The sequence below is a fragment of the Phaeodactylum tricornutum genome, chromosome 5, assembly GCF_000150955.2.
Source record: "Phaeodactylum tricornutum CCAP 1055/1 chromosome 5, whole genome shotgun sequence".
In the NCBI taxonomy this organism is placed as follows: domain Eukaryota; phylum Bacillariophyta; class Bacillariophyceae; order Surirellales; family Neidiaceae; genus Phaeodactylum; species Phaeodactylum tricornutum.
In genome coordinates, this window is record NC_011673.1 from 354,591 (window position 1) to 378,179 (window position 23,589).

The following is a 23,589-nucleotide window of genomic DNA, read 5'->3' on the forward strand; positions in this document are numbered from 1 at the left end:
CATTCAATTTTACTTTCAGTCACGTGTTCGATGAGGCGGGAGTAACGCAAAAGAAACCAACTACCGGTACCAGCGCTCTTGCACCGTAAGCATGCAGTCAACAAAGATTGATTAGTCTGGGCTTTGAAAGCGACGCAGACCCATTGAATAGCTAAATGTTAAGTCATTGCTGACAACACCGTACTCGCACCAAGAGAATGACAGAAGCGGCGAAGGTGTCCGGGGGAGTAGAGTCTGTCAAAGATCCTCCAATTGCAACTAATATTGACGATGTCCTAGATCAGCACTCCAAAATTGATCCAATAACCGCCCTTCAGGATGACATCGGTGAGTATGAATTGTATTTCCGTTGATTTTCAACAAATCGTAAGCTGCTTCTCTAAGAATCGGCATATTTTTTTGCTGTAGATGGCTTATCTCTAGCAATGTTTGAGGCTTTTCGTGGCCTTCGGGATGCCGTGGCCCCAGAATCAGGCAATCTGGGAGGAAGTCAGAACAGGAACGAAACGACACCGGAGCAGCCCGACATGGACGATCTTTGGCATCACTACCGAAGCGGCGATCCCGATGTGACCAATTTGGTCGCCAAAGCATGCGAAGGTAGATCCCTACCCCAAAAACGCGACGAGTTTATTCGTTTGCATGCCAAAATGGAGATGGAGAAGGATGCAGAGCTAGTAATGCGGCTCGCCGGTACCGTTTTGGAAAAGAGTAGTGAGATTGATGATCAAGTCGATATACTGCCTGGTATGCACCGTACAAAAACTGAACAAATGAATCGAATTGAAGAATTAATAGGAGCGAATCGAAAAGCCATCGAAGACTTGGAGGAAGCATACGCCTCTGCCGAAAGACAACGTGACGCGTGCAGGTCATTTGTTCAAAAAAATAGCTGTGCGGCATTGGGTATCATCGAAGACACTGAATAGACGGGTAGTCTACTTATTTTTAGCTCTGTGTTCTTTCTGGAGATGAAAACGATTGCTACAGACTCGAAGGAAGATCGAAACGTTCAGTAGCTTGCCGTTTGCTTGCTTTAAACAGCATAAACGTAGGCAGCGCCGGCTGCCGCAACTGCACCAGCAGCCACCATGTATGGTTTGGCGACCCGGCCAAAGTACAGTAGCACGGAAGATTCACCAATGCTGTCAACTTCGTATGCACATCGCCATACACCTCCATGAAATGATCCGTGCGAAAAGAGCTGGTTTGGATTTCCCAAGGAAGTATTTGGAGTAGCCCAGCTACCGGAGTCGTTGAGATCGTAAAAGAGTAAGGCCGACATGACGGCGTTGGAAGTCTCCGGCGCGAAGATTTCGAACGGTTCGAAATACGGCATGCCCTCGTAGGCCCAAGCGAACGTGCGATTGTGCACCACGGAAACTGTCGATGTGGACGGTGCAATGTTTGAAGAAACGATACAGCCCTTGTTTCGAGCAGTGATGGCTCGCCAGTGCTGCATGCGTTTGGCGAGTGCGTAATTGGGACCCTGAGCAACACTGATTCCGTTCACCAAGTAGTACTCACCGCCCTTCCCTGACACGGGCTTTTTGGAGTTCTGACGCAAGAACTTGCCTCCACTGAGCAAATTCATCATCATACCTAAAAATGCAAGAAAGACATTTGGTCAGTAAACTCAAAAAGACACATGAAAGCCAGATGACTCGTCGAAATGATTGCCCTTACAGTATAACTTTCCAGAATACGATTTGTAATTTGCCTTCATCGCATCGTGGGCTTCTTTCGGAATCAAATGCAAATCCGTTGGCGTGCACAAATAAGCTAGCGAGGTGTTTTTTCGTTTTTCACTCAAATCTCGGCAAATGGCGTCCATCGCTAACGAAACTTGCACGTGTAGCGCACCGTCCAAGTAAGCGTAGCATCCCACAGTAAGGGATTTGCCTGGGTACACGTTCATCAGCCAATCGCGAATCATGGGTGTGTCTGTAAACAGATTACAACCAGCCTGGGCGAACATTTCTTCGTCGTTTTTGCATTTGCTGGGATCCATTTTCATGGGGAATGTGATTGTTCCGGAAGATTGGCGAGCGATATCAATTAAACGTTTCCATATATTGGGACGATCCAAGTCTACCGCAATCACATTGGCGCCCAATGCCATAAGGACAAGTAGCGGGCCCATTGCGGAACCCGCGCCCAAAAGAACGAAGTAGCGATTTGAAATATCAAGCCATTCAGGATGTTCGATGCATTTGACGATGGCTGCACCGGCACTCGGTTCGATTGTTCCGTAGTCCGCCCAAGATTGCACCTGCTTCTTGAGAGCATCTCCTTTCAAAATACCACCCTTGTAGGGAATTTCCAATTCTTTAGTTAGCTTGTTTCCTTCGCCCTTGATGACGTGCGTAAAGAACTGCTCGGTATTTTTTGCCGCCATGGCTTCGCGGAAGGTCGTGGCGGATCCGTCGGGAGCGACGAACTCAAAGATATCGTAGGCAGAATCGAGACCGGCTTGGGCGATTTTGAGGGCCGATTCGGGCGTCTGGCACTGTTCTTCGACCATGGCTCTAAGGTGCTTGACGTACTGGAATCGCCAGGCCTTGCAGGATCGAATCGCTTCAGCTTTTTGCTCGTTGACGGCCCCCACCGCGGCCGCGATGATTGTCTTGTTGACGTTGGTGGAAGAGCGCTGTCCCTTGGCGTCCACGGGCCAACAGAGACCGCGGGCCGGAGGCGGGGGTTTGGCGAAGCGCTTTTTGAACGCACTTTTACGGTTGGCCACCATATTCATAATCATGAAGGGAGATCCAAAGAAATAGACAATAGGTAGAACGATTGAGTACAACGTCACGGAGAGGGGGCCGAATTTATCAACAAAGGCTTGGTCTTTAGAAGCGGCCAAGAAGACGGTAAGCTCGCCGCAGATGCCGGTTGGATAAAGGATGGCAAACAGTGAATAACGCAACCAAAATAGAGGAAATGGGGTCTTTTTGGTAGCGTCTCCCGTCAGTAACGCCGTGACATAGAAAGCGTATCGAGGAACTTCCACACTTGCCCAGGATATGATCATCAGACCTGCACCCCATTGGGCTGAAGTTGCAATGGAAACAAGAATGAGAACAACGAGCCGATTGCGGAACACGGAGACGTGACGGGATTCTCGCTCGTCGTCCATGTGTACAAAACAACATAACTACGCAATCGGCCACTTACTCTGCGCCTGTGACGAGAATACCAGGGCCACCAAGGCCACGATGCGCGACATGACTTGCATCGCCGTTACCATAACGGGCGATCGAACCAATCCCAGGGCGGCGTGCAAGATTTCCAAGAGGGCGGCGGACTGTGCATAGGTCAGCATGGTAGCAGTATCATCGTGCGCGTACACTTGAGCCGACGCGTCGCCGAACGGAGATTGATTAGCGACTTTGTCCAGTATCGTTGTGCAAGCCGCGTACCAGACGTAGGCCCAACCCGCACAACAAGCGCTGTTGTACAGCACTAAGTATGCGTCTTTCAGACCCATGGTAGAACTTGATCCAAAAGCCCTATACGCAATTGTTACTACTAGATCTCTTTCACTCTAGAGAATGACTATGACGCGCAAGATACTATCCTGAAGTCGAAGCCGAATCAGCAAATGCAACCCAAACCACAAACGGTAAAATGGAGACGAATGACGGCAGAGTTGAAATTGAACGTGTCGACGATCCAAACAAATGTGGAAGAGCGAAACGTCTGGGATTCGACCGTAGGAACCGTAGGACCGTGTAAATCCTTGGAGTATACCGTAGGGAGCTTTCCAAAATGGCCTTGTGGACTTTCCAATGTAAGCGAAAAATAGCCCTAGACCTAACCTGTATCAGCAATGCCCGAAGCACGCCGTGTCGCCTCTACCTTATGCGTGTCCCTCGTGTAACTCCCGTCTCGAAAGGGTATGCCCCCTTTTCATCTCATACAATTGGACTGGCTGACTGTTGTTCGTGACGACTTGAACCATGATTCGTATGAATGCGTACGGCTGGTGGCTGCTGTTGCTGCTGGTCTCGACGTGTGCGGTCGGCGTCACGGCGGTCGATCGAAGCAAGTTTCGAACCTGTCAGCAAACGAGTTTTTGTCGACGCCATCGGGGCAACCATTCCAGCCGACTGTACGAATACAAACTCATTGCGGATTCCGTACACTTTCATGCACCGCACGAAGCGTCATCTGCGGAACATCCCGCCGATACGGATCCGGATGAAAAAGAAAAAAAGAGCGTGTGGCAGAGTCTGCAGCGTCGCTTGCTGGGTCAGCATCACGTCCACAACGGTGACAACGGCAAACTCGATCCGTACGTGCGCGGCCCTCCTCCGACGTTGACCGGTACAGTATACAATGTAGCGGATGAAACTTCCTCCGGATCCCACGAAGAATTACTCTTCTCCGTGTCCGCCATGTCGGATGGGCTGGTAAGAGTGCGATTGACGGAACGCTACGGAGTCGCCGGCAGTGCCCACGAACACGCCCGCGTCACCTACGACGATCTCGTATTGGAACACAAGGAATGGACATCTGCATCGCATGCGCAGTGGCTGCGTCCGGAGGATCCGCAAACGACCGCGACCTTGGAGTCTTTGGTACCCTCGGGAAGTCACGTTTCGAACTACATGGGCCTGAAATACGGTGATGGCGTCGATAGCTCCAACACTCCAACTTTGGATTGGATTTTGCTGATTCAGCTGCAGCCGTTTGCGGTCGGATTATATCAAGCAAATGACATTGGCAGTGGCGCCAAGGTTGTGCTCAATGCGGAACAAATGATGCACTTTGAAACACGACGGCACAAGGACGGCGCCTCCGAGCCGGATACTACGTCCGAAGAAGCGGAAACCTCCAATGATGCGGACGGGAAAAAGTCAGACAAGGAAATTGTGGGTTACTGGGAAGATGGTCTCGCCATTTATGCCGATGGTACGAGAGAAGAACGCCAAGAAATGATAGAATCGGAAGAGCATCGTAAGCTTTCGGAACAAGACTTGGACCGGGAGGGACTTTGGGAAGAGCATTTTCAATCGCATCAGGATAGCAAGCCGTTTGGGCCCATGAGTGTTGGCATGGATATAGATTTTCCCGAATCGAATCATTTATACGGTATTCCTGAGCACGCCTCATCGGCGACTTTAAAAACGACATTTGGGGAAAATGCTCATTTTAAGGAGCCGTACCGGCTTTACAACTTGGACGTGTTTGAATACGAATTGGACGAGACTATGGCACTTTACGGAAATGTGCCTCTTGTAATCAGCCAGAGCGTCAAAACTGGCACCACGGGAGTCTTCTGGTTCAACCCTACCGAGACCTATGTTGACATCGCGTCTTCGTCTGGATCAACGGGAACGCACTGGATCAGCGAAAGCGGAATCATTGACGTTTTCTTACTACCAGGACCAGATCCGTCTTCCGTTTACCACCAGTACGCTACTTTGACGGGAACGACACCAACACCACCCATGTTCTCCTTGGGATACCACCAGTGTCGCTGGAATTACAAGGACGAGAAGGACGTATACATGGTACACGGCAAGTTCGAAGAGCTGGACTATCCCTACGATGTACTTTGGCTGGACATAGAGCACACAAACGGAAAACGTTACTTTACTTGGGACAGCAGCTTGTTCCCAGATCCCAAAACCATGCAGAAAACTCTGGCCGATCAAGGTCGCCGTATGGTGACGATTGTTGACCCGCACATTCTCCGCGATAACAATTATTATATTCATAAAGAGGCGACGGCCAAGGGACTTTACATAAAAGATAAGCAAGGGGAGAAGGATTACGACGGCTGGTGCTGGCCGGGATCCTCGTCCTACCTTGACTTTACGGACGAAAACGTTCGTTCTTGGTGGGCTGACCAATTTTCATACTCTCGCTATGAAGGATCCACGCCAACGTTGTTTACTTGGAATGACATGAATGAACCCTCAGTTTTTAATGGTCCGGAGGTGTCCATGCAAAAGGACCTTCGAAACTTGCACGGTGACGAACATCGCGAGTGGCATAATCTATACGGCATGCTTTTCCATCGCGCTACGGGAGAAGGACACATTCGTCGTAGTCCGAGCGAAGATATTCGTCCATTTGTCTTGAGTCGAGCATTTTTTGCCGGTAGCCAAAAATACGGAGCGATATGGACTGGCGACAATACAGCCGATTGGGGACATCTACAGGTCGCGGGGCCGATGTTGCTAAGTTTGAATACGGCGGCACTCTCTTTCGTCGGCGCAGATGTTGGTGGTTTTTTCGGTAATCCAGACGCTGAGCTGTTTACACGGTGGATGCAGGCTGGTGCGTACCAACCATTCTTTCGGGGTCATGCCCATCACGACTCCAAACGAAGAGAGCCATGGATGTATGGCGAAGAGACAATGCAACGGCTTCGTCAAGCTGCATTGTGGAGGTATCAGCTGCTTCCTTTCTGGTACACAGTTTTTCATGAGGCTGAGATTTCTGGGATGCCGGTCATGCGTATGATGTGGATGCAATATCCCGAAACGGAGGCAATATTTGGGGTAGACGATCAGTATTTGATTGGGGCCGATCTGCTGGTGAAGCCAATTACGGCAGCTGGTGTTTCGGAGGTAGAAGTGCTCTTTCCCACAGACCATCTTTGGTATGATGTTAAATCCCTGCAAATCGTTTGCTCTACAATTGCTTCCATGAGCGTCGAGTCCCGGACTATATCGTCAGCAATAGATGAGATTCCAGTTTTTCAGCGCGGAGGCTCAATCATACCACGTAAGCTGCGACTCCGTCGGAGTACCACGACGATGAAGACTGATCCCTACACACTTTTTGTTGCTTTGGATGATTCCTACCAAGCATCGGGTACGCTGTACATGGATGACGAAGAAACGCTGGGCTACAGCAAACGTGCTGAGTGCGCTGATGCGAGCATTAGCGCTGATTTGAGTGAAGGCGCTGGTACTGTTAGTGCTCATGTGAACCTCGGTTCCGGATGGTCCAGCGCAGTCCATTTCTTAGCTGAGGATAGAATGATTGAACGTATTGTGATCATGGGGTTTCCGAGCACACCAAAAGCTGTGAGCGTCAATGAAGAGTCGCTTGACTTTAGCTTTAACAAGTCTTCGAACGTTTTGGTTGTTCGCAAGCCTGAAGTCTCGGCCCTCAGGGACTGGAGCATCAAGATTGTGTGAAATAAAAACAACGAATAAACGTAAAACTCGTTAAGCGTCCGTGATAGACTTCCTGAGACTAATCATGTTGACAAAGCTTTCTATTTACGCCGCTTCAGCTTCTCTTTGCAGACGATACTTCTTCATGAGTTCCTCCTGCGTATTCCTGGGGACCTGTGTGTGCTTCAGGTATTCCATCGTGAATTCACCTTTGCCCTGAGTTTGGCTGCGCAGCTCGGTTGAATAGCCAAACATGTTGGCCAGCGGGACCTCGGCTTGGATCTTGATGCCGCTCCCATCATCATTCATATCACTACTCTGAATCATTCCCATACGTCTGTTCAATCCCGCAACTACCGTTCCCTGAAAGTCGGCTGGTGCCTCAACTTGAACTGTCATAACAGGCTCCAAAATAGACGGATTGGATTTCTTCATCGTCTCACGTACGGCGTTTGCCATACAAGTACGGAATGCTTGATCAGAAGAATCCACAGCATGCGCAGCTCCGTCTTGTAACACAACACGGACACCTTCGACTTCGCAGCCAACCAATGCACCTTCAGTAAAGGCATCGATGCTTCCTTTTTCACAAGACGAGTAATATTCCGGTGGAATGTTTGTACCCACACATCGATTCTCAAACATATTTCCCTGGCCTGATTCTTTTTGCTCTTCCGCTGAGAATGGCTCTATATAGCCAATTACCCGAGCATATTGACCAGCACCTCCCGTTTGTTTCTTGTGTATCCAGTCAAACTTCTGTTGGCTGCCAATTGTCTCCTTGTAACTGACATTTGGCTGTCCTGTAATACACTCGACATTGTACTCACGAACCATTCGCTCAATATAAACTTCCAGGTGCAATTCTCCCATGCCACTTATGACGGTCTCCTTCGTTTCGGAATCAATCTTGACACGAAGCGTAGGATCTTCTTTAGTAAACTTTGTGATAGCTTTAGCAAAACTATTCTGCATCGTTGCCTTCGCTGGTTTGACGGAAAGACTCATGACCGGCTCGGGTACAAACATGGTACTCATAGCGATATGCATGTTGCCGTCCGAGAAAGTATCCATTGATTTACAGTCAACACCAAACATTGCGACAACTTCTCCTGAGCCAGCTTCCGTGATTTCTTCCATATCGTCAGAATGCATACGGACAATGCGTGAAAGTTTCACTTTTTTTCCATCGTTGATGTTAGTGATAGAGTTCCCTTTCTTAAGCGTTCCTTGGTACACACGCATGTAGGTAAGTTGACCAAACTGTGTCTCGTCAAGTTTAAATGCGAGTGCCAACAGTGGATCGCTATCCTTTCCTGAAACCAAAACTGGTTCTTCGTCTTTCGACCGATCCAGTGCATAATTTGCTTTTTCGTACGGTGCCGGTAAATAATTTATCACTCCGTCCAACAATGGTTGAACGCCTTTGTTCTTAAATGCACTTCCCATAAAGACCGGAACAAATTTGCAAGCAATTACCTGACGACGAATAGCAGCCTTCAGAGCTTCTTCGTCCGGCTTCTCCTCCATCAAAAATATTTCAGCAATCTCATCATCTGCGTCGGATAATTTCTCAACAAGTTCTGCTGTTTTCTTTTCAACAAGCTCCTGATATTCCACGGGAATGGGACCTTCCTTCACCAGCTCTCCTCTTTCACCATCAAATGTGTAAGCCTTCTTTTCGATCAAGTCAATAACACCGACATGGTCATTTTCGAGCCCCATCGGAATTTGCAAAGCAGCAGCGTTTAGCTTCAGCTGATCGCGAAGCTGGCCGATAACTTTGTCGGGATTGGATCCTTGGCGATCCAACTTGTTAACAAAGGCAAGACGGGGAATATTGTATCGCTTCATTTGACGATCCACAGTTAAAGACTGGGACTGCACACCTGACACTCCACAAAGCACCAAAATTCCACCATCCAGGACACGCAAAGCGCGCTCGACCTCGATCGTAAAATCAACGTGACCCGGTGTGTCTGTTGCACGAAGAGAACGAAAATCGTGAGAGCCGCATTCTTGTCAGCGAGCGTTGCAACCATAGCCGTCTGCCTTGTTGTTTACGTACCAATGATGTTAATATGCGAGTCCTTCCATCGACAAAACGTCGCCGCCGATTGAATCGTAATACCCTTTTCACGTTCCAAGTCCATGGAATCCATTTTTGCCCCGACACCGTCTTTTCCTCGCACGTCGTGGATCGCGCTAATGCGACCCGTGTAAAACAAAATGCGTTCCGTCAAAGTGGTTTTCCCACTGTGCTCAAGGAAATTGAAGAGTTAGTGCTCGAGTCTAATCACAAGTATATTTCTCACGTCATCGAACGAAACGCCGATGACAGATCCTCATCAATCAAGAAAGCGTACCTGTCGATGTGGGCGCTAATTCCTATATTACGAAGCCTGTCGTTGTATTCAGAGCTAAAGAGACGTGATTTGATGTCAATACCACCAAGGGGTCGGACCCAGCGAAACGCCCAAGGCGTAGAGGCCATTCGAAGCATAGCTGCCGTCGCCATGGTCGAAATCAAAAAAATGGTAGGCTCGTCGTTGTGTGGACGTGCGAAAACCGCGAGGGATGACGCAGACTGTCGTCGCACATTTATATTATGCACGATGACGGAAAGTACCCGGAAAACTGCATGATCGTCGTAGATATCATTTGTGACTATGAAAAACTCTATGCGAAAAAGTGAAATGACCTGATAATTTTGTATCATAACAGTAAAGCCTACTCTAGCATGCGTGCAACGCCTCTTTCTTTGTTCACGTGAATGGCCAAGATTGATGTGCAGTTTACAGTCAGTTGGTTGTTTGGCGTGAGAACTATGCAGACACTCTTTTTCATGCACAAGGCCTGTGTTTGGGCACTACTTCCTGACTGACTGACTGACTGACTGACTGACTGTGAACTTGATCCGTATTTTCAGCCCTTGGATGTAGCCACTTTAAACAAGCAATATTATGCCACTCCAACATCAAAGTTTCCTCTGTTGCTCCCTTGCCAGCCAAGGAATTGCATTGCTGCACAGACGAAGGTTCGAACAGACAATCAAATGGATTCGCTAGCTGTAAACATATTGAAAAGGCAAAATGGGTTGAGTTAGCCAGGGTCCATCCGATAAAAAGATCTCATCCTGAAGTAAAAATTTAGGAGAAGAATATCAAGGAATTGTACATCGAGAAGGTTCTCTTGATTTAAGCAATTCTGCCTCCAAATTGCTGTTAGCATGTACTGCTATGGTCAGTTATACCCGGGCCTAACCCGAAATTTGTAGTCTACGATTTCTCATATTATGCTTGGGATTAGGTTAACTCAGAAAAGACTTTGCGCAATTCGGGAGTCTGTTCAAGCATAAGCAGGTTCCAAACAATGCAGAAAAGATGCAGCAATACATTGAGAAACAACACCAGACTTATTTGATGGGGCTGAAGGATAACTACAAGAACAGCTCTGATTGCAAGTGCTACGAAAGGAGATTGCCTTTTAAATATATTTAATGTTGATTTATTTATTTCTCAGCCTGTCGAAAGCATTCCCCCGAATTATCCGTCTTCTTTTTCAGTAACTCACCGGTCAATGTGACCGCTGGCGGGAAGGGGCCAGAGGGTAGGACGACCGCCAAGTACCCGTCCAGAAGCGGGTCTTCGGCGATAGATCGCGGTAGTCTAGCCTTCGGCTCTGTGAGGCTAGGATTCACTTCCAATACTGTTCCCCAAACATTCGACAGCAAAGGAACACAATGTTGTTGACCACCCTTTAGAAAAGATATTGTTGCAATAACGTCATTTGGATGCACACTTCCTTCCATTTGCTTGCCTTTGAGCATTTTGGCCTGTTGTTTGCGTTTGGTGGCGGCACTTTCCTGAGCCGCAGGCGACTCTTGGATCAGAAGTTGAAGGGATTGCGTGTTGGGAGGCAGATGGTTTCCCGCCGTCACCACTACTAGTCCATTAGCATGCTTGTGTACTACCTGTGAAATAATATCCGTGCAGCTATAGGCGTCGTTGGCATCCTTGGGTTTGCTGTCGCTTCGTTCCACAGTGTACGATTCCGCAAAGTATCGGTGGGGAGTTCCGGGTCGTCCCGTGGATAGGATAGGGACGAAACGAACTTGAGCGTATGCTTGCTTATAGGCATCATCGCGGTCTTCGTGTGAACGCTTCCGACCGTTCTGCTTTCCCATGGTGCTGCTACCATGCGTACATTCGAGCAAAATAGGAAAAAAGGACGTAAATTTGAGATACATTTTTCAGTAGATGTTTTCACACATTTGATTGGTCGACATGAAGAGATAATCAATATATACAGTTATTTCGCTTCGAACTTGCTACTTCACAACCAAATGAGATGAATACCGGATTCCTTTCTGTCTGTTTTTTGAGTAGCGAAAAAAGGATTTTACAATGCATTCCCGTTTCATATCCAATCATGTAACCAGAGCCAAGTAATCCTTATTCCCTCCCTCATTATGAGGTGTGCGATGTTCTTCGCGTGACATTCTGGTGTGAACGTCTTTTGTCCGTAATGCTTCATCGATCGTTCACATGTAGATCAGTGGGGGGCAGCACAGGAATTGTTGCCAAGAGCATGCCATATAGAGGAGTTCTCTCTTTCCTTGCGCTCCGACGTGTCTCGACAGTGGCGGGGCTGATGCTACTGGCGATTGTTTCTTCGACATCACGTAGTTTTTCACTTCAATCCCTCCTCCCCACTTACTTGACGAGACGCAAATTCTTCCGCTCAAAACTTTGCCAGTCTATGTCTGCTATTCACGGAAATGGCAAGTCTTTTGCCACAAATGTCAGAGCCAAGCGCGTCACTCTTCAGGACTTGGATGCCTGCGGGGGCCGGTTACGCCGAGGGGATCTGGTTTCCTTCCCGACGGAAACGGTCTACGGCTTGGGGTGTCACGCGTTGGACGAATTGGCCTGCCGGAAAGTATTCGCCGCTAAAGAACGACCCCTAACGGATCCATTGATTGTGCACGTCAACGAGGAAGCCAAAGCGCAAGAGCTTTGGCAAGCTACTGCTGATTCGCTGGAAGGGCGGATACTCGCATGTTTAATACACGAGTTTTGGCCGGGTCCATTGACCCTCGTCGCCAAAGCCACAAGTTCCGTTCCGTCCGTGCTCATGGCAGGGACCGGGTTTGTTGCTTGTCGAAGTCCATCACATCCAACGGCGAGAGCTTTAATTGCGAGCGCCGGCGTTCCCATTGCGGCACCGAGTGCGAACAAGTTTGGACACGTTTCGCCAACGTGCGCAGATCATGTTTTTGACGATTTGCGCTACGAAGACGTATGGATTGTGGAAGAAGATGAACCGCTGCAAGTAGGCGTGGAAAGTTCCGTCGCCAAACTAGAAATGCAAGATAAGGCCAGGGGCGTTTTGACCGTCCTGCGGCAGGGAGCAATCTCGGTTTTGGATTTACAGCGGTGTTTACGCAAGGCCAATATTGACAGTGTTCAAGTACGCGCCAATACTAGCCGCTCCACGTCAGACGAGGAGGCAAATGTGGCGCCTGGGCAGACCGTTCGTCATTATTCCCCAAATATCCCTAGTTTTCTGGTATCCAAGTACTGCGTCGAAAGTTATATGAATGATGGCAATCAAAGCAAGCTTGCTGATACTGTAATTGTGGACTACGGAGAGACGATGCTGTCGTGGAAAGAATATTGTGCAGCTTATCGTGATTTGAGTTCAGTGGCGGATTCAACGAAAGCCGCCCAGGCTGTATTTGATACACTTCGATGGGCCGAGCAGGTAGAAGGAGCTTCCCGTGTGCTATTTCCCGATCTAGAGGTCGATGACGAAAGCGATGCTCTTATTTTAGCAGTCAAAGACAAGCTGACTAGAGCAGCCAGTGGAGTGGTACTGGAATCCTTGTCCTAGACTTCAATGGCAAACGCATTGCATGGTGTCTATAGTGATTGAACAAAGTGTACTTATACCTAGCGAATTCGAAGACACGCGTAATGTAGCTTTTTGCTTGTAGCCACCTGTAATGGTTCGCGATACCTCTAGGAGAGCCATCGCTGTAAATAATAATCATGCGGTACAGTGTAAGAATTCTACCATTCATTCCATTGTTGTCTGTTACTCATCGTAGTTCTTACATTAACAGTAAAAGTAATCTGTGTCCGTCCTTTGTATTGGGTAGGAGGATTGGCTTCGCTGCGCGAAGTAGTCAAAATTCCTAGGGGGGAGCAGAAGGAGCCAACATCGCAAGGACCTGTCGATAGCGGTTTGTATCGCTGACTGTGAGAGAGCGATGACTGCGTATGACGAAAAATATATAATGTAAACATTTGCAACGTGGCCAAGTGTCAAAACAACAACAAAAATACGATCGCAAATGCCGGAAGTGGAAACGATTGTTCTGGAATCGTCGTGACCTATTATATAAATAGCCAGTAGGACATTTCTGTTAGGAGACGGTCGGATAGAGAGTTGAATTGTAAGTATAAATGGCATATCCGGGACTTTACTTATGAGTATTCACTGTTGCATGAAGATTCGGTGGCATTGACTGGCGAGAGACATCGAAAATCAACACGAACCAATCGCCGTCGGGGAGTTGCGAACGACGAGTTTCGATTGGGTTTGCTGCCTGCACTTGCGATCGGTGACACGCGAAAACCAAAAGACCGAGTTCGCACCACATCCGCACCGGCTAGTTTAGATTCGGAGTGTTTCGTTGTTAGCTCACAATCAGTAGGCCAACAGATCGTCACACGTTGTTCAGTCGCGGAAACGGTTCTAAGATTGCCTTCATACAGGGATTTCGAATATTCGCTCACACAAATGAAGACTTCGTCGCGTGTTCACATCCGAAATCGTGTGGTCGTCGAACCCGAACTTCATCTCCATACCGTCGACATCACCGAAGCCATGAGATTACGTGGGGATTCGGGGGCCTCACGTCGAGCAACAGCGCCAATGACTTCGGACTTTGATCTTGCCGTCATGCCGCGCGAGAAAATTTTTTCTCGATCTCTTCATTCATGGTCTGCACATCATTCTCTGACGACGAACAACTGGATTGCTACGATCGCTCCCGCGTCGAGCCCCTCCGAACCGGGCAGTAGCAACAAGGCCCGCTACGTACAAATTCCTTTTCCTTCGGAGCGGGAAGCTCGTAGGTTTTGCAAGGCGTACTCTCCCCCCAGGCTCAGTACCGCTGCTCTCTGTCAGCTTTGTCAGCTTACGCCGCAAGCCGCTCGTCACTGCCGAAATTGCGGGGTCACCGTCTGTGACAGCTGTTCCACGCGTTGGGGCATTCGGATGGTTCCCAAGACCTACAACCCACAGTTGCTAACTACTACTGTCCGAGTGTGCAAGTCCTGCGATTGGCTGTCCAATGCGTTCTGCATGGCGTTACTTCAAGGTCGTTACGAAGATGTCTTAACAATCGTCGAAACGGGCAACGTTAATCTCCGTACCTGCTTTGCGGACATTCATCAGGAAGCCATGTTTCCTGTCCACTGTGCCATTCTTGGGGGTTCGCTCGCCACGCTGCAGTGGTTGGTGGAGATGCAAGGATGTCCCTTGTCAGTCAAGAAGGATCCCAAAACGAATCGGGCCTTGTCGTTGCAAACATCCGCTTCCCGCACCTTGCTCGATCTTGCGATGAAAGGACGTCCCAAAATTGACATCCTAGTGTACCTCATACAAAACGGATTGAGCATTAGTGATGTACATGATCCATCGCTGGCCCCTAAAACCCTAGAAGTCGTTCTAAAAGCGGGCTTTCCCATTCACTCTATCGATACGCTCATGCCCGATATGCCTGTCAAAACCGACGAATCGGACAAAAAATTCGATGTCAGCCGCAACAAATCTTTGGTGTACGAGGAATCCGTTGCGACACTTGAAGACGCTTGCGTCTTGTGCTGCGAACGCTCTACGGATTGTGTGCTTATCCCTTGTGGACATCAGATTTGTTGTACCGATTGCGGTCACCAACTCACTTCTTGTCCGGTGTGCAAGATAAATTGCAGCGTACTGCGAGTCTATCGTCAGTAGTGGACGTAGGAGCCATCAGCAACGCAGCGCACTGGAAACCGTTTCTGAGTCTAGATTTGCAGTCCGTACTCATTTTTAAATCACACTGACAATTGAGCATTTTTTAATTCGGAGGCACAGCCAATTTTGACTACTTACTACTAGACCAAAAGACAAGCTCATACACTACCATAAAAATCTACATAAAAGCCTTACGTGTGACAAAACTATACGCAACAGATCCTTCTGAACTAAGTGTTTTTGCTGATGGGGTCGTTTCGGTATGGCATGGCCAACAACACGAAGTGCAAGCGTACCTTCGGTCTTAATTTCTTCTTTTCATACTTTAAATACTCGCATGAAGGAGGTCGGCATGGCGCAAACTGGACAACGGGACAAGTGCTCGCTGCAGTCCAGACAACAGACTTGATGACCGCAAGGGGTAGCCACGCAACTTCAGAGCGAAGAGTAACAATTAAAGGTGAGCAACGAAGTCTCGCTAGGTAGAGACGAACATATTCAGGCGAGAGTGAAGGACGTACTCGATATTGGCGTCAAAGCAAATGATACCTGTGGACAAACAAGTTGGATAAATGAGAATCTTCTGAGGCTAAGACGGGTTTCAGTAAGTACACCTACATTCATTTTCATCCTGCCGACCATCGTACGAAAAAGAACCTCTACCGGGTCGGCTAATTGCTCCGAAATTGCGAGCTTCTTCACTTAGAGTACGCCCACCTGGCAAATCTCTCTCGCTACCCTGTTCGCGGTCAGGAATAGGCACTGGTACAACGTTTTGATACTCTGAAGAAAGCGGGCTCGTCGTGTCCCCCAAATCCGCCTCGGCGCTGTCATTGACTGTGGCGTCGTGATACAATGCTTCCGACACATCCATTTCGATGGCCTCGGTTGATGTTGTGGCGTTTGGTATGGCCCTTAGAGCAAGCTGAAGGTTTTGGACAAGCGTTTCGCGGGTTAGGGACTTCTCCTCTGCCAAAGAGAGGCCCTTCTCTACAACCAGATATCGAACGATTGGTATCAAGTTGTTTTCCATTGCGATTCCCAGCAACGACCGGCCCTTTGATGTCACAATTGCCGTATAGTTACAGATTCCATCCTTCGTCCTTCCATTGACTCGAACGGATTTTATGGGGCAGCAATTCTCGTCGACTAACCATCGCAAGATCGAAAGTGACTCACCGAGAACGCATGCGTGAACAGGGTAGAACAACTCTCCTTTGACCTAGAAGAAATGAAAATGAGTGGTGGCACTGCAATGCAGCCGGATTCCGTAGGCTGACTACGTACGTTTCCAAAAGGGCACACGATGTTGATGTTCCCAGTAGCGTAAAGAGCAACTGCCTTGTCCTGGTCACCATCCAAAAGAGCAAGACGAAAGCTGTTGCAAAGCCAATCACAGGCCTTGCATATGTTTACTGTCGCTGTTTTCTTTATGTTGTAAGTCTCCGGTACCATCTTTGCCGGCCAAGTCACGGTACAGTCTTTGCAGACGCAAACACCACAATTTCGGCAGTGACAGGCTCGACGGAAGACAGCAAACTTGGACTGGCAGGTATTGCACAGTGGGTGGTTGGCGAACGGCTCCATCCGCGGAGGCGTCCAAGCTTGGGCCAAACATTTTGCCTGGCGTTCGGACGGCAAACTAAAAGCCCGCAAAGATTTAGACGCCTCCATGACATCGTTACTATCCAGAGCCTTTTGATTCGTCTGCAGAGTTGCGATCCACTTTTAAAAGAACAACGAACTACGTATTAGCAACCCGAGACGAAGCTACGATAGAGCATCCAACACGAGCGCTGGAGAACGCACCATTTTTGTGGGCTGGCTGAAGATAACGGAAGCGGGAAGAAGTGTCCGGGAAACGATGTACCTCGCAGCTTCCCCATCAGCAAGACGCCTTCGACTGACAAACGGAGGTTTTGCATCACCGAACAAGGCCTCAAAGGCCTTGTTAGTACCGCGAGCTATGCTGCTGGAAAGCTTTTCGACAATTAAAAAAACTTCAGTGAGTTCGGTGGTAGAGTAAGGGGATATTCTGATGCTATGCGCCATATGACATTACCACTTGTAGTTGTGAGGACGTCCTCTGGACTATCTGATTCCCTGTACTGCCGGCACTTCTGCCACTGGCGTTCGAAGCTTCTCTTTGTACCGTTTCGCTCCCCAAAGGAAGCTGCTCAGGAGAATCTCGAAGCCAATCAGGACGTGAGCTGTCTTCTTCCCCAACAGAAGAATTTCTGGTACTGGGTTCAGCAGTTTGTCTAGGAGGTGGGAGAGGCAACGGGAACGCGGACCCATTCCCCGTCTGTGCCGATGTATCATCTCTAAAGGAAGTATCTGTGCCTTCCATAGACAGTGAGCGTGTGAAAGGTGCTACCGTTGGAATGGAATCGACGGTTTCAGCGTTCAAAATAGTTGGAACCAGAAGAGCTGCGCGAACATTACCAAAACTAATAGGCTCTTCACCGTCAGAACCGCCATCTACAGTCTCAACTACAAAATCTACTTGCCGCAATTCATTTGGCTCGTCGCTTCTTGCTGTATTACGGTCAAGATGTGACTCATTAGCCAGCGTGAAGGCAAAATTGTGGTCCGTTCCCACGAGCTCAGCTTCCGTTTCGTTCTCTGAAACCTCGGACGGATGTATCTCTTCCTGAATCCCAAGAACTTCCGCTTCTTGGTCGGCGATAGGCTCTATTCCACTGTTGCTGTACTCGGAGAAGTCAACAGCTGCTGGTTTAACGTCAATCAAAGGCAAGGACGTATCCAGAACGAGAACCTGGGCTTCTTCCGTGTGCTTCCATGAAGGGATATCTTCTTCCGAAGCGAGGGGGGCACTGTCAATCACAGTTGCCTCGGTAGCTTCATTGTCGACCGTTCTCAATGCTGAAAAGACTGCACTGACTGTGAATTCATCCGCTTCTGTACTTTCCACGTTTTCGTTGTCCATTGCATTGCTGACTGTCCTGGTGAAGTCCTGTCCAACCAGTTCCGCTCTAACGGCATCTTGGACAATTTCATTCGGATGCACGTCATACTCCGATATAGCGACGACTGTCGCTTCTTGTCCATGCTTCTTGATGTTCTGTGCCACCAGTGGATCGCTCCTTTCTCCGGCGTAAGCTGCCCTCTTCATGGCAAGAATTTCTCTGTCTTCGACGGTCATTTCGTCCCAGGGATCATCGGACATTCTAGCCGAGCCGAGTACAACTGCTTCCTCAGTGAGAGTGTTCAGCGAGGCTTCAGCATAGGTTGATTCCACTCTGATATTTTCCGACTGCTCTCGTTTTCCTTGTTCAAGTTGTGCTGTTGTCGATATTCCATCAGCATCTTCAATCCGCGCAACATTCGGATAAAGAGAGGCACCAAATAATGGTAGACTTCCTGAAAAGCAAAAAGAACTAGATCGGTCGAAATTTAGTGACGCTCTAAAAATTTCTTCCACACTTTCGCCGCGCTCCATACTGTCGATGCTGTTTATCCCCGGACAAGCAGTGCAATCTCCGTTCGCGGGCTGGTCTAAAGTACTCGCCTGGGTTTCATCGTTGTTGTCAATAGTATCCGAGACGGACGTCTCAACAAACGCACTCTGAATATCATCCAATGTGGGTGGTCTCAGCGAGCAGGACAGATGCTCAACCCCATCGACGGATGGCATGTTTCCGTCACGGGAACTTTTAGACTCTGGTGTCCTGTCGGCTGCCTTTCGACGAAATCCGAAGTAAGTCCAGGAGTGGAGAACGGAGGCAGTCTGCAGGGGCTCGTCGCTTCTTTTTTTAACCTTTCCGTCTCGTTAAAACGTATCATGGTCTATACGGGCAGAGCCGAGAGTATACTCGCTATTCCTTGCCAATTCTCATTCGCGCGCCCAGTTTCACTTTCATGGAGTTTCTTGGTTCGTGGTTCGGATGCACATATTTCTTCTGGCTGTTTCGAGGATAATTTGTCCTTACGTCAAAACCGTGACCAGCAGTCCCGCCAAACAATACACCGTAATTTCAGTTCTCCTTCCTCAAAATGTTACGTTGCAATAAGAAAAACGAAATAATTAACTGAAAAGAAAATCCACTATTTTGGATGTTCAGGGGTCCTTGCTTGGGAAAAACTAACGGATGTTAAATATCTTTATTTCATGCGGTCATCGTCACGCTTTTCGTAAAAGATGCTAAATAGTAAATATGTTTGACAACTATTGTGTTGGCGCTTGCGATCTAAGCAGAAAGATTAGTTCGAAGAGAGAATTGAGTTTTTCTACTGGCAACTGCTATAAACAATCACAATGATTACTCAATAGGTATTTCCGGCGAAAATTAAATACTTACTGTTAAAAACAATTGCCTTTTTCCCAAATAGTGTAATTTTCAGCTCTGCTCATCCCGAATAGTGGATTTTCTTAAATAATTATTTATTTTCGACCAGTCGTACTGTTTTTTCTTTCGCCCTCAAGGGTATTCTGCTTCTGATCCTTCTGCGGGCGGCAAAACTTACTATATAATCGTTCCATAGGGCGGATGTGTTTGTAAGTAAAGTAGTCCACCATGGTGCATCGGATCTCAACTAAGGTCGAAAAATCTTAATGAATTCCACTGCACGATTATTGCAAACTGGGCATGCCGAAAGGCTCGCACTGCAACCCAAACAGCATACCTGATGTCCGCAGGGAGTCGCAACACAATTAATTTTGTGATCCATGCAAATTATGCAACAGTCGCCCGTGTTCGTTCTTGTTCGAACCGATCGGCTTACAATTGTGACATTATCATCGTCTCCGAGGCTACTCGGTTCCGACATATCGTCGAAGTAGGCTTGGTCCCACCGCGCTATGGAAGCCCCGTCTTCTCGAATTCCATCTCCTTCTGAAGAGCAGGGCAGAGCAACCAAGGCCGCCTCAATAGTCCGAAGGGCGCTTCTTGTATCCGTAGCTTCGAATACGGAAATTCCTCTTTCAACAACCAAAAATCGTAGAATACCGATGCGAAGGAACTCCATAGCAATACTCAAGACAGTTCGCCCTTTCGACGTCTGAATAAGTGCGTTTTTATCTGACTTCGATCGCCCGGCTCTGATTTGCTTTAGAGGGCAGAAGCGGTCTTCGACAAGCCAACGCGCAAGCTTAAGGTTGCCGCCCTCAATAGCAGCATGGATGGGATAAAGAACTTCATCCTTTTTGTTAGCAGGAGGAAAAGGAGTACGCAGGTTGACGTTACCAGTCTCATATATTGCTATCGCTTCTTCATATTTCGCTTCCAAGAGCGCTTTTTTGAAGAGAGAACTAAGAGTATCACAACTTGTACAAACTTTCAAGGAAGCTTCATTTTTCAGGTTGTATGTTTCTGGAAGCATCTTAGCAGGCCAAGATATTGAGCAGCTGGCACAAATACACACACCGCAGTTTCGACAATGACAGGCGCGCTTGAAAACTGCGAAAAGTTTCCTGCAATGGAAGCATTTAGCTGACTCTTGAAAGGAGACCATTTTCGGTGGGGCGTTTGCGATAGCTGACTCTCGAGCTTCCTTTTCTGTAGGAAACGAGAATGCTTTTAGAAATTTATTCGCTTGTGCAGGATTTTTTGATACTCCTCGTTGATTTGTATTGATTGTTGTGATCCATAGACCAGTCGCTGTATTGTGGTACACTGTTGCAGCTAGAAGAATACGGGGTCGTGTCGAAATGGAGTGCTTTACTTGAGGTTTCTGCAAAGCTTGTCCGCCTGGGAAGCCAAAAACTTTCTCGAACAGTCCACTCTTTTCACTTCTGATTGATACCGATGATGAGTCAGATAAATGCACCGTTCCAAAGCTGATATCTCGTCCGATCTTAGGGTCCCGTCTCTGTTTGGAACAGGGGAGCATACCTGGTCCGGTACTGCCATTTTCTCTACGATGACACGTGGTCGACAGAGATGCATGGGGAAAGTTAATTACTGACCTTGCTGAAGGTGATGGAACCACTGTCGGTCCCCTGTGATTTGTGATCCTAGTCAGGCTGCTTGATCGAGATTTAACGCGAGACTCACGCACAGTGTTCGGCCGTGTTACAGGTGGGCGGCTACTGGATCGCCCACGTCGGTTGTTTGATTGACTATTCCCAGAAACTGACTTCGACCTAGTTCTAGGCGACGGTGATCGCGAATGCCGACTGCGGCTTTTGGACCGTCCTCGCCTTTCATGTGCACTAGCAGCCCTAATACCATTTTGAGCTTGGGAACATCGATTCTGATCTTCGTCTTCCCCGCTTGACACTGTGGTACTACGTGTACGGGTACGAAGTATCGAAGGGTCCGGCTTCAGAGGGATTACAATACGAGGCACTGGGGACGAGCCCGATCTACCTTTCTTGAGTTTCTTTCCTGACAAGATGTCACTCTTGCAAGCTTGTAAGCTGGATGACTGTGTTGCGCTGCTTCGACACATAAATGGTTGAGATGGGGTCAAAATATCAGACCGCTCTTTCTTGCGATTCCCCACGAACTCTCTAAGCAATATGCGAGAACCTTGTGGACCGGACGGACGAGGCGAATACGTTCCTGGTGCTGGGGAGGCCACCGGGACCCACGATGCATCAGCATTTATGGGTTTTCCCATCCAAGAACCTGTACCGGAGTTTCTGCGCGAGATATTTTTGGAAGCAACATTGAGTACACTTCTCTTTTCCTTTAAACTCCTGGCTTCGAAAGAAGCTGGCGTGTCACGGAATGCCACCCAGTCTCCGTGTTCGTCCTTGCTGTTGCTTAGTACCATAAGTCAAAAAATCGAAATAAAGCACTTGTTGAATGGTCCGGAAACGGGCATGCATGCCAAGTCTCAAGCTTACTTCTGTAGATTCATGTGGGCGAAATTTAAAACAGACGGCACAATCACTGCCACTCCGCCGCTATTTTCGCCAAAACTGGTGAAAGCGACTCGCCTCGCAGGTGGGTTGATATCACTATCTGTAACTACAAGATACGACATCGAAAGAATGTAAAAGTGAAAAGTCTTTACTTTACCTAGCTCTTCCTTGGGATTTCTTCTATGTATATGTCTCGACAGTTTTTCAAATTAACGCTTTAAAACGTCCTTTAGAAAAATGATGAATGCAAAAAACTGAAAAATGTTGTGGTGTTTTCGTTTCACATGCTTCCTTGACATGACTGTGAACGAACGTCTCACACACTCCTCCTCTACAGCCTTCGCATCGACATTCTTCCGAGGAAAACCTCCGAACACAGCGCTCGTGACAAGACATGGGAGTTAAGAACGTTACTGCAGTTTCTTTGTCTCCAATACTTCTATTGCAACGCGCCTATCCGAATGCGCTATATTCGCGAATATAAAGTCTAAGGAATAGCGTCTCTAGCACACTACTATTCAATTGCCATCATATGTAAAATATGTTTCGTTGATCTAAATCCGCCTACAAATCAAATTTACCATATGATCTGCGTATGTAAGCTTTTAACTCAGTGTCATTCAAAACTTACGCACAAATTCGGCCCGGCGATGAGCACCGCGATATAGCAAAAGTGTACCCGTAAGCATTGGTACCCGAACAACTTCTTCATCGCGCTGCGCCTTTTTCTTTTTCGGGGGTCGCGACATAACTGGCTTCGACCAATTCAGTTTGTCCTGCTCAATCATGGCCTGACGACGTTTGCTTCGCTCCTCCCTGGATAAAGAACCGGGTCTCTGCTTGGACCCAGACATGTCAGACTCTTCCTGAAGAGCGATGAACTCTACTTTCTTCTTGGAATCTGAACTGTTCGTAGATATCGGGGACGCCTTTCCGTTTTCGCTCTTGCCTGATACCATCGGCGAGGAAGATCGCTTACTTGGGGAGCCGCGCCCACCCAAAGTGGTTCCTAACTCGTACGATGATTTTTGCCTTACTTGCTTTTCTTTTTGAGACGCGTTGTCGTCGCTTCTATCAAGAATAGGCCCAAGTTCAGTCTCCAATAGCTCCATGCTTGGCCATGAAGATTCGTCAAACTTTACAAGCCAACGGGGTTTAGCAGTGTCGGTCTGTTTCGATGCAAGTCTACCCGTAGCAATTGACTCGTCGCGGGTCACCTGAAGAATGCATTCAAATGGAGTGAAATAAGAGCGCGGCTAAGGTTTATGAAAAAGTATCGCACCACCAACTCACCTCGACAAGATCTCCGACGCTGTACACAGTTTTCTCGCGGCGGCGAGAAGAGCGGCGTGTCGATTCCGTCATGGCCCGTTTCGGAGTAGCAAGGAAGACGATCCGTCTCTATTCAAGGCTCGAGGTCAACTATAGCCAACCGATTGTGTTGATCCGCTAGAGTGAAATGGCGGAAGCGCGAACTTTAGTAACGGTAAGCTGCAACTGAACGCCCCTACTGTTTACATAAATGCGGTAACTATCAAATTTCCTACGGTTCTGATCAAACGCTTTCCTACAATATTCTCATCGAAGGTACAA

The 23,589-nt window shown here is 48.1% G+C and overlaps 10 protein-coding genes across 10 annotated transcripts; 5 read left to right on the plus strand and 5 right to left on the minus strand.

Moving 5' to 3' along the window:
* Window positions 1-197: 197 nt before the first annotated feature.
* Window positions 198-935, plus strand: PHATRDRAFT_44830 (predicted protein; the record flags this gene model as incomplete). The annotated part of the gene is made up of 3 exons (XM_002178722.1): window positions 198-327; window positions 424-731; window positions 790-935. The coding sequence occupies 3 exons, from the start codon at window positions 198-200 to the stop codon at window positions 793-795; spliced, it is 444 nt and encodes a 147-aa protein (XP_002178758.1). The 3' UTR covers window positions 796-935.
* PHATRDRAFT_44831 (predicted protein) lies at window positions 920-3,606 on the minus strand. Its single transcript, XM_002178950.1, has 3 exons — window positions 3,175-3,606; window positions 1,687-3,051; window positions 920-1,602 (listed from the first exon to the last, which is right to left on the minus strand). The coding sequence occupies exons 1-3, from the start codon at window positions 3,485-3,487 to the stop codon at window positions 1,037-1,039; spliced, it is 2,244 nt and encodes a 747-aa protein (XP_002178986.1). The 5' UTR covers window positions 3,488-3,606; the 3' UTR covers window positions 920-1,036.
* A 353-nt stretch (window positions 3,607-3,959) lies between these two features.
* On the plus strand, window positions 3,960-4,816 carry PHATRDRAFT_34355 (predicted protein; the record flags this gene model as incomplete). The annotated part of the gene is made up of 1 exon (XM_002178723.1): window positions 3,960-4,816. A coding segment is annotated over one exon (857 nt), but the record flags the coding sequence as incomplete, so codon positions are not given.
* Window positions 4,817-4,937: 121 nt separating this feature from the next.
* On the plus strand, window positions 4,938-7,197 carry PHATRDRAFT_50836 (alpha subunit of glucosidase; the record flags this gene model as incomplete). The annotated part of the gene is made up of 3 exons (XM_002178724.1): window positions 4,938-5,231; window positions 5,253-6,924; window positions 6,985-7,197. 3 exons carry the CDS (start codon window positions 4,938-4,940, stop codon window positions 7,155-7,157), a joined length of 2,139 nt encoding a protein of 712 aa, XP_002178760.1.
* A 78-nt stretch (window positions 7,198-7,275) lies between these two features.
* PHATRDRAFT_44833 (predicted protein) lies at window positions 7,276-9,654 on the minus strand (the record flags this gene model as incomplete). The annotated part of the gene is made up of 4 exons (XM_002178951.1): window positions 7,276-7,825; window positions 8,621-9,115; window positions 9,205-9,392; window positions 9,503-9,654. Coding segments are annotated over 4 exons (1,383 nt in total), but the record flags the coding sequence as incomplete, so codon positions are not given.
* Window positions 9,655-10,647: 993 nt separating this feature from the next.
* Window positions 10,648-11,385, minus strand: PHATRDRAFT_34358 (predicted protein; the record flags this gene model as incomplete). The annotated part of the gene is made up of 1 exon (XM_002178952.1): window positions 10,648-11,385. One exon carries the CDS (start codon window positions 11,383-11,385, stop codon window positions 10,648-10,650), a length of 738 nt encoding a protein of 245 aa, XP_002178988.1.
* Window positions 11,386-11,957: 572 nt separating this feature from the next.
* PHATRDRAFT_11288 (predicted protein) lies at window positions 11,958-13,031 on the plus strand (the record flags this gene model as incomplete). Its single annotated transcript, XM_002178725.1, has 1 exon — window positions 11,958-13,031. A coding segment is annotated over one exon (1,074 nt), but the record flags the coding sequence as incomplete, so codon positions are not given.
* Window positions 13,032-13,811: 780 nt separating this feature from the next.
* PHATRDRAFT_44835 (predicted protein) lies at window positions 13,812-15,164 on the plus strand (the record flags this gene model as incomplete). Its single annotated transcript, XM_002178726.1, has 1 exon — window positions 13,812-15,164. Exon 1 carries the CDS (start codon window positions 13,944-13,946, stop codon window positions 15,162-15,164), a length of 1,221 nt encoding a protein of 406 aa, XP_002178762.1. The 5' UTR covers window positions 13,812-13,943.
* A 130-nt stretch (window positions 15,165-15,294) lies between these two features.
* PHATRDRAFT_44836 (predicted protein) lies at window positions 15,295-17,630 on the minus strand (the record flags this gene model as incomplete). Its single annotated transcript, XM_002178953.1, has 7 exons — window positions 17,227-17,630; window positions 16,974-17,144; window positions 16,726-16,871; window positions 16,452-16,542; window positions 15,783-16,386; window positions 15,461-15,597; window positions 15,295-15,342 (listed from the first exon to the last, which is right to left on the minus strand). Exons 1-7 carry the CDS (start codon window positions 17,512-17,514, stop codon window positions 15,295-15,297), a joined length of 1,485 nt encoding a protein of 494 aa, XP_002178989.1. The 5' UTR covers window positions 17,515-17,630.
* Window positions 17,631-19,758: 2,128 nt separating this feature from the next.
* PHATRDRAFT_34362 (predicted protein) lies at window positions 19,759-23,361 on the minus strand (the record flags this gene model as incomplete). The annotated part of the gene is made up of 7 exons (XM_002178954.1): window positions 19,759-19,791; window positions 19,812-20,996; window positions 21,094-21,126; window positions 21,408-21,888; window positions 21,979-22,102; window positions 22,628-23,213; window positions 23,290-23,361. 7 exons carry the CDS (start codon window positions 23,359-23,361, stop codon window positions 19,759-19,761), a joined length of 2,514 nt encoding a protein of 837 aa, XP_002178990.1.
* Window positions 23,362-23,589: the final 228 nt, after the last annotated feature.